This window comes from Stegastes partitus, unplaced genomic scaffold (genome assembly GCF_000690725.1).
Source record: "Stegastes partitus isolate 25-593 unplaced genomic scaffold, Stegastes_partitus-1.0.2 Scaffold1637, whole genome shotgun sequence".
NCBI lineage: Eukaryota > Metazoa > Chordata > Actinopteri > Pomacentridae > Stegastes > Stegastes partitus.
The window spans coordinates 48,499-58,018 of record NW_007579368.1 but is presented as its reverse complement, the minus strand read 5'-3'; the positions used below and the strand labels follow the sequence as shown (position 1 = coordinate 58,018).

The 9,520-nt window shown below is 41.0% G+C and overlaps 1 protein-coding gene across 1 annotated transcript in view; it reads left to right on the top strand.

Annotated features, from left to right (window-relative positions):
• The first annotated feature begins 210 nt into the window (after nt 1-210).
• LOC103371735 (breakpoint cluster region protein) overlaps nt 211-9,520 on the top strand; it is a 17,055-nt gene continuing 7,745 nt past the window's right edge. Inside the window, exons 1-12 of the mRNA XM_008301159.1 lie at nt 211-339; nt 497-603; nt 2,519-2,623; nt 5,007-5,195; nt 6,397-6,504; nt 6,600-6,648; nt 6,726-6,778; nt 7,027-7,164; nt 7,303-7,424; nt 7,598-7,754; nt 7,846-7,965; nt 8,050-8,125. Coding sequence (XP_008299381.1) covers nt 288-339; nt 497-603; nt 2,519-2,623; nt 5,007-5,195; nt 6,397-6,504; nt 6,600-6,648; nt 6,726-6,778; nt 7,027-7,164; nt 7,303-7,424; nt 7,598-7,754; nt 7,846-7,965; nt 8,050-8,125 — 1,276 coding nt within the window. The 5' untranslated portion in view covers nt 211-287. The remainder of the gene's footprint in view (nt 340-496; nt 604-2,518; nt 2,624-5,006; nt 5,196-6,396; nt 6,505-6,599; nt 6,649-6,725; nt 6,779-7,026; nt 7,165-7,302; nt 7,425-7,597; nt 7,755-7,845; nt 7,966-8,049; nt 8,126-9,520) is intronic.

Sequence of the window (9,520 nt, the reverse complement as noted above, 5' to 3'; positions counted from 1 at the left end):
CATTTTGTTCACTCATTATATATTCAAACATTCAGCTTGCTGTCACAGAGGAGGAAAGCAATCAGGAAACAAGAAAAAAGTGGGGATTGATTAAAAACATCAGTTGCCATCAACTTGTACCCTTTTTTTCTTTTCTTTTTTCTACACACAGACAGGAAGTTGTATTTTTCCCCTTTTGTGCATCCTTAACAGAAAGAGGAAGTTTTCTGTCACCAGCTGAGTGCGTTTCACATGCAGCGCCTCGACTGCTCAGCCTGCGAGCTGTGAGCACAGCATTTGTTTCTGCCATGGACGTCTACCGGGAGGCTGTGCATTATCTGGAGTCACAACGTGTACCAGGTGGGTGGGAAATGTCATATCTACTTGTTTTCTTTTGTAAAAATCTTCACAATCTCTGCTCGAATTGTGCAAGTAACACTTTATTGAAGAGGAAGAGACTCAGATATGGGCTCTTACTTGACATTGGTCACTCATACATGCTAACTGTCTGTTGTAGTGGAAGCAGAGACAGATGTCTTGGAAGAGGATGTTTTCCGGGATGAAGCAGAGCCTTGCCTTCTTTCTCCTCTTCACCCTGAGAGTATAGACTTCCCCGACACCCCCGTGAGTTCACATTTCATCATCATCACTAATATCACTCAGAAGGCTCTCTACGGTTTCTTGTTCTCACTAGTCTGCGGGTTTTATTATTTTCATGACAGCAAGAAGAAAAGGAAACCAATGAATACATGTGAAGATTTACCATAAAACCTTTATGATAACAAGTGTTCAAGCTACACCTTATAGTTTGCAAGAGTTCTTCAACCTATCTATTGACCTACTTATATTTTAGTGAATATGAAAGGAAACCACAAAGCACAAGAAGCAGTCAGTGACGCTGAGCTCACGTTTCTGCTGTGACTCTGTGAGGCTGTGTTTAGCTAAATGGTAACATCAGCATGTAACTGTAACATGCCTTCAGTCGCGTGGGTTGACTGATGTTAGGCAGGTTTCATATGTACGAGGACAGGTCAAAAACACAACATTTCTTTACATATCCAGACAACCCAACATCTCACTAGTTCAAACATATCATGTTTACTTGTCACAACACATTTGTGTGGCCCTCAGAGACATTGGAAGTTGAGGACCATCAAGCAATGATGGAAAACCAAAATTTTGAATTTAGGGCAGTCATAAAGTTCCTTACAAAAGGCTGTCTGAGGTATATGGTGATATTAGTCCTGCCTCCAGCCTACAGTTCAGATCTGACCCTCATTTATTACTACCTGTTTAGACATTTGAAATCACATTTGTGTGGACCAGATTTCCTGATGAGGTTCGCGTCCCAGTGGGGGCACCGGAATCTTTCTGCGTGGAGTTTGCATGTTCTCCCCGTGCAGCGTGGGTTCTCTCCGAGTTCTCCGACTTCGTCCCACAAGGTCCAAAAACATGTTGAGGTTAATTGGTGATTCTAAATTGTCCGTAGGTGTGAATGTGAGTGTGCTTGGTTGTCTGTCTCTAAGTGTAGCCCTGCGATAGACTGGTGACCTGTCCAGGGTGTCCCCTGCCTTCACCCTGAGTCAGCTGGGATAGACTCCAGCCCCCCCGTGACCCTAATGAGGATTAAGTGGTGTATAGATAATGGATGGATGGATGAATGGAAATTTCCTGATGATGATGAGCTCAAGGCTGCCATAGAGGCATGGTTTGAGAAACAAAACTGAAGACTTTAGGTATAGACAGTCTGAAGGAAAATGGGCTAGGTGCAATGGCGTAAATTGAAAAATAATAGTACAATGCATGATCTGCTGCTGCAATATATACCTCGTTATACAAACTTTTTGACCTCTGCTTGTACTGTACGCGATCTTTGTTTAGCTAGTTTGCAGAATACCAAACCAGGGCATCACAGAAATTTAAATTTCAATGACAATGATGACACGGATGGAAAAGCTCTGTTTACCACATTGGATGAAAGAGATACAGAAAGGACCATAAAGCAGCAAAATGAGGACATATCTTATGTCTAATTTATTGACAAAAGAGTTGAACTACTGAAGTACTGCACAACTGAAATCGCAGATTGTAAAACACAATGACTAGAAAACAAATCTACATAGAAATGAATGAAAACGGTGAAATAATAGGGGGAAAAAATCGATAACACAATAAAACATGCAATCAGAGTGTCAAGCTTTTCTCGAATTGAACGCCGCTGAAAACAGGTGTGTCATCAGCTGTGACTTTAAAGTTTCTTACATGACACATCAGGTTGTTCCAGAGATTAGGAGCAGCCACTATGACGGCTTGATCGCCTCTACTTTTTAGCCTAGATCTCAGAATGTACAATCATTATGTTTGCCTTGACAGAGACATATACAGTGTGTTATCCACATGTTGTGTATGGGGTCAGTCGGACCCCAGAGAGGTTTGAGTCTGTGGCCTTTTCACATGTCAACCCATTTTGCAGTATCTCAGCTGTCTGACAGTAACACTGGTTCTGACGCCAACCGTGACCTTTTGTTGAATGATGCAGACATTGTGCAGCCTGGACGAGATGCTGGAGAGAAGGCTTGTGGTCCTGAAAGGCATCCTGGAGAGTGAGGAGGTTTATCTCAGAGAGCTGGACGCCCTGCTGACGGTAACACACACAGAAACCTGAAAGAAACACAACAAACAGGCGTATTTATAACACAGAAGAAGTGTGTCAGCACTCGATCTGCAGACTGAAGCAGGAAAGCCCTGTTGATATAAATATTGCCAGCCTTCTGTTTAACTTTCGTTTTGTCGTGCAACTATAACCACACTTGTACAAGTCATTTACCCTTCAAGGACATATTATTTTATTTCTCATGATCATACCAAAGCTCATTCTGTTGTTCTGTTTAATGCATCTGAACATTAGTGGTTATTACATGTTTTTCTGCCAGCATTATATAAGAGTATGTCCAGCACTCACATTCAGTGTCTTCATTGTTCAGCTTCCGTTTTTTAAAGTGGTTAATATTGTTCTGCATTACGGATAAGGTTCCCCTTTTTCACAAAAGACTGTTACATCTCTCATGTCTGCAGTTATTGTGAAGCTACAGTCAGATTGGCGTGGCTAAACATAGAGGCTGTAAATAAAGGGACACCATTAGTTCCAGTTAAAGGTGCATAAAACCCATAATTATACACTTGGACTTTTTCTAAATAAAACAACCATTATATAACACGTTAATTAGCAAACTTCAGAGGTGCCTGTTACCTCGACTAAACCAGTGTTTATGCCAAACGAAGCTAACCAAATGCTAGCTGTAGCTTCACACGAACTCTACAGATTTAAAAAGAAAGATTTTAGGCAAACAGTTGTGTTTAACCTTTGTAAGCTAAGATTTGTAGCAAAAATAACTTTGTGGTGGACTTCTGGCTAACTTTGTGGAAAACGTCATCCGTTAGCTGACACAGTTAAAAGTTTAGCACACGTGAAAAATTGCGGCCGCAAACCACTGCTGAACGTGTTCGTCAGTGATAATAGAGTCTCATTATTGCCAGAAGTTTTTGGCGACCTTTTAATGATTGTCTTTTCTACAAAACATCCACAAATTTGCTGCTAACATCTTGCATTTGTAAATCTTTTTCAAAAAGAAGTTAACAACACTATTCCTTTAGATGCCAAACTAATTCTGAACAGAAATCGTATTACTGTCTCAGCTGCTCGTCAATAAGAGCAAAATAAATGTTCAAATTTATTAGATTTAGGTTGAGTTCTGACAACTAGATGTGATGTGAGGGTCTTGACATTTGGGGCTTTGCCCAGCCCAGAAAAAAAATAGGTTTTAACCTAATAGTTGCACTGATTTGTAGTTATTTCAGAGGAAAATACATGTAAAATGCATACAAAATGTGAGACTCTGCACTCTAGGCAGGTCATCCAATTTTCTTTCAGTGCTTGGCCAAAGATCCATATTATTTTACGGCGAGTACAGGCTCATTTAATGATGATGATTTACAGTGCTATAGTCATGTGGGAAGTTTGCCTGCTGAAAAAAAAGGTTTTCAAAACACTGAACTACACAAAAGTTGCCAGTTTGAATGAAATTGGTAAAGCCTAGTATATGGGTTAACAATTCTCCGTAATCTAGTGATCCAACATAATAATAATAATGATAACTCCACCATCAACTTCTCTTTCACCCATAAACTCTTTGTTAAAGCTTCTTAAATCTGAAGACTTTTATTCTTGTCTTAGTGAGTTAGTTGACCGACTACCACCAGATGCCAACAGTGACAGACCCTGTAAATGATGCGCCGCTCTCTTGCGCATGAGCATACAAAATGCACCATTGCAAAGAAAAGTGAAGTAAATCTGCTGCTTGAATGACACACAGAGGAACCAAAACGCTTTTCTTCAAGGGGTTTAATGCATGACCCGAATGGCACGTGAGTAGATCCAGGGCCGCTTATATTTGGAGCTGTTCAGGGCAATAACCTCGGACACCCAGGCCTAATGATGCCACATCTGTTTACAGTAGCAATACATGGTATTTAAAGCAGGAAGTAATGGTGCAATAACGAGTTCCTGGGATTTTTCTGGTCATTTCTTCTTTCTGTTTTCTCTGCCAATAATAGCAAAACCTCATTTCCCTTTTTTCTTGAAGTTGTAACTCCTGGAACAACAAAAGCAAAGCAAAAACATGAATGTGAGAAATAAAATCAAATTCCATGCATCGTCCGGTTTGTATTCAGGAGAGGTTGCTGCATTATGTCTATGCCGTGTGCTCATTGTTGTGCACATATCATTGTCTAGTTGGGGTTTGAGTGCATGCATCAAAGTTAAGAGGATGTTGAAATACATATGAGTGGTGAAGGAAATGTGAACTGTGCACTTGATTCACACGTTTGTGTCTTTGTCACTTCACCACAGTCTGTTCTCAGTTTTTATTTTCAGCCTTTACCCACCATCATGTTCTTGTCACCTACATTGGCTGACCTTTAGCTTTGTTTGTACAGTTCAGTTCTTCTACTTTTATGTTTCTCTCCAGCCCATGAAGGCTCTGAGGGCCTCGGCTGGGACCTCCCAGCCAGTTCTGTCCAGTCAGCAGGTCCAGACTGTTTTCTATCAGGTGCCGGAGCTCAGAGACGTGCACCAAAGCTTTTACTCAGGCCTGAAGGCCCGACTGAGCACTCAGGCTGAGTTTGAGCTAAAAGTGGGGGACCTGTTTCTGAAAATGGTAAGTTTGCTGCTGTTTTTGTGTTTCTATCCTATACCACGTCTCAGTTTTAAGAATCTAGTTTGAAAAAAAAAAAAAAAAGAAGAGGCACAAACTATCACAACACTTCCTCCTTTTTCTTGTTTCATACTGACTGCGTAAAGCTTGAAACACATGGGGCTTTTTGAGCCTTTAATCCATGAAAATCAGTGTTATTTTCAGAGAGTAAAAGTTGCACAATTCAATCTTTAATAGATATGTGTAGCACAAAGGAAAGCTGCTTTTTCTTTTTAAATCTTTTTTTCCAACTTTGTGATATTTACTAAAATTTGAATTTAAAAAAAAAGGTTTAGGTGTAAAAAATGTGTTATTGTAATCATATGAAAGTCTAAATTTAGTAGTTTAGCGGTCTGTGAAGTGACTGCTGGTTAATGTCGTGTAAATTCAGATTTATTTATATAACGCAGTTCACAACATACGTCATCTCACAGCGCTTAACATAGTACAGTGAAGATCTTTTGAAGTAAAACAGAGAAGCCAACAATCCAAAGTTGCCTTTAGACTCCCTCTGAGCAAGCGGTCGGCAACGGTGGGAAGGAACCAGAAAAACCGCCCCAACGGGAGGGGGAACAGTTCTCTGATACAGGAAAATATGAAAATGAGTGCAGCTTTATCGGTAATTCAACTGTATTAAAAAGCACTAAAAATAAGTGAGAACAGGAAGCCGGAGAGAAGCAACCAGATGTAAACACTGGCCAAGCTTAGGTTGCACTGAAGCACATCAGCGCAGCATGAAAACAAAGAGGCCAGAGGAACTGCAGTGGCAATCATATCATAATTTCACAGCTTTTATTTTACAAGTTTTTAGGACATGCAAAAAACAACAGAAAACTATTTTCACCATGTGAGATATTTTATTTCTTTTGTCTTGGAAGCACATCTATCAGGACAATGAGTCTTGCCAGCATCAGAGCATCTCCTCTAGTTAGGGTCATGTTGCCAAGGAAACAATGACATCATCTGCAAACGTGTTTTTAAATTTGTGAATGAAATGTACAACTGCAACAAATAGCATTTTTAAAGAGAATGTGTGAACATTTTTATGCAACACACATCAAATAATTGTAGGAAGAGAAGCACAGCTTCAAAATATTTACGTTTTTGAGTTTCTCTGTCTGGAATGTGCTTCACCCGCCTCCACCCACTGTGCTGCTTCTTGTAGGTGAACCAGATCGGTCTGTACGGTGGTTTCATTGAAAACTATGAAAAGGCCGTCGAAGTCGTTAGGAAGTGCACACACTCTGATCCTCGCTTCCGAACTCTGGCCCAGGTACTAATAACTCTGCATCTCCAGAACACAATGAATGCATGATTACCCATCTAGCAAGCTGCATCAGGTGCCACTTTATCCATTGCTTTTTCCAGAGCATGATGTCTAACAACGGTGCAGACAAAACTAAATACACATTTGAAGGTACTTATTCTAAACGCATGTTTTTACTGAATACATTTGTGGCCTTCAGTATCTAACGGCTGTCTTTGTCTTTGCAGCTCTCCTGTATAAGCCTTTGGATAGAGTCACCAAGACCACATTAGTGCTGCGTGTGAGAAAACTTCTGGATTATTTCATTAATGTAGAATTTCTCTATTGTTCATTTCAGTTCCTAAAAAAAAAAATCAAGCTTCACTCTTAGAGCTGCAACTGTCTTTCTGTGCTTTTCGCTTTTTTTTGCATCAATAATTTGATAAATAGCGTCTCATGAAGTGCAATTGGAACGCCGAGCAACGATCTGTTTCTCATTTGTTTTCATCTTTCATTCTCTGACTTGGGAACCTCTCTGTGGTCTCGTAGGACCTGCTGAAGACGACACCAGAGGAACACAGAGATTACGTAGCCTTGCAAGAAGCTCTGAGATTGTCTCGCAGCTTCCTGTCTGGTGTCAATGAGAGTTCACAGAGTAGACGGGAGGTTACTCTCAGTCACGGCATGGTAAGTCCTGTGTTGTTCAAAGTCTGCCCAGGTGCACATGGAGAAGTGGTAATTTGCATATGCAGCTATCCCCACTGATCCCATCCTCCTCATAATATGAGCCCATGGAATATAATGTGTCTGTGTGTGTTCTCTCAGAGACGTCAGCTGATGCGTGATGGCTTTGTAGTGGATGTGAGTGACGGGGAACGCAGCCTGCGTCACCTCTTCCTGTACACCGACCTACTGCTGTGCACTAGATTCAAACATGCAAACAGAGGGTGAGTGCAAGACAGAGCGCTGGGGCTTGTGGGAAATGTGGTTAAGACTGTTAGCAATTAGCAGAAACGAAACTGTATGGACAGTATTCAACTGCTTTGTTGTCATCTGTTAACCATATTTTTAAAAAATTGTGCACTAAAAATATATTTGACCAAACGTGTTTTTCATCCAGGAAGCAGGACCAGTACAGGTTTGGCTGGTATCTGCCTCTTGCCGGTCTCAGACTTCGTTGGGTTTCAGACCAGGAACGACCATCTGACGTGAACATCCGCTTACACTCCATAAGAACCAAAATGTACCTCCTACACCGGCAGCTACGACAACATGCGGTGCGTTTTAAAAAGACACAGACCCACAGAGGTTTTTTTTTTTTTTTTTTTAACAGATGAGTGAAATATTAATTCATGTCTTTATATACAGAAGGGCTCCAGGGGCCTGGCTGTGCCAGCTCGTAGCAGGAAGAAGCTGGAACAAATGGAGCTGATGCTGCTCACACACTCTCCTCTTTACAGGCTGGAGCTGCACAGCCTCAGTGGAAAAGTATACAAACACACATCCTAATACGTTCAGTGCAGTTACAATCTTGAATAATAATTCTAAAATGATGTGTTTGTCTCACTGCAGAGCCACACTCTCCTCTTCTCCTCCCTGTTTGAATTAGAAGAATGGAGAGAAGCCATCCAAAAACTGACCACAGACAGTGAGTTCACAGCTTCAGGCTGCCATCATTGCTAGATTATGGCAAAAAAAAATCTTTGTTTTTGTTTTTTGTATGTTTTTGAACACAGACATATCATTTGTGCAAGGTTCAGACACAGCATTAAAACCACATACCTAATATTGTGTGGTCCCCCTTATGCAGCCAAAACAGCTCAGGCCATGTAGAGCACACAGGACCTCTGGGAGTATCCTGTGGTTTCTGGCATCAGGGCACTGAAAGCAGATCCTTTAGGTCTTGTGGGTTGCGAGGTGGGGCTTCAGTGGATTGGGCCTGCATCCCGAGGATGCTCAGTCAGATGAGAATCAGGGGAGTTTGGAGGCTCTTTGTTGTGGTTTTCGAACTGTTTCTGAGCAAGTTTTGCAGTGTGGTGCGGTGTTGGACAACGGTGTTGCTATGGGGTGTGTGCTTTGCCCCGAGGTTTCCAAACAGAACATAGCATAATGACAAGATTGCCAGTGTCATTCCCTTCCCCTGTCGGTTGATTTAATGTTGTGGCTGATCAATGCTTGTCATAAAAACATTAATTTAGCTTGTTCACATTTTTATTAGCCTCCATTAAAATACATTTCCTAATTCAAAGTGTAAAGGATTTAAAAGCACAAATAGTCTTGCAGCAGAATGTTATATTTGTTTCAAGAAAGTATTTACATTTCAATTTACATATCTCACTTCAATGCATCTTTTTTTTTAATGTTAACCTATCGGTCTGTAAGCTGGAGTATTAATTTATTAAAACCCTGCCATCACTAAGGAAGAAAAACACTGAGTTGTTTACACCCATTGTGTGACAGTTAGGTGTGAGAACGTAGCTGTGAAACGGGTCTCGTGGGTGAGAAGCAAACCCAAAATGTTGACAAGACTTTGTCCCGTTGTTGAAAGTGCTCACTTGCTATGTTCAAATAAATGCTGCCTCTTGATAAATGCACTTCAAGGTAGCGTGAGGTCATGTTGCTTCATTTCCACATGCAAAAACAAAAAGGGTAATAACAACTTGATACACTCTGGGGAAATGATTAACTGGGACAATCTGCACAGAGGCAGATGTCTTGTCTAGGAATGGGAAGCAGCTACTGTGGAAGATTTGATTACATCTCAGCCAATTCCAGCGAGGCTAACTGTACACAGCGGGCTAAGATTAGCCTCAACATTGGGTATTTTTGTTGCACGTCCATTGCCGACATCTGACGCAAGATTTGCGAACGTGTTTTCCACTCATTTGCATATGATATTTTTGTATTTTTTTGCCTGAAAAGTGTGATTGAAAAGAGTCTGGTTGGTTGATTATTGCAAAAGCTGACAACAGAAAATGCTTTAATGATTTTTAGCCAATGGCAGCAATGATGAGGTGATGCTAATGGAAATAAGTGTTTCTGG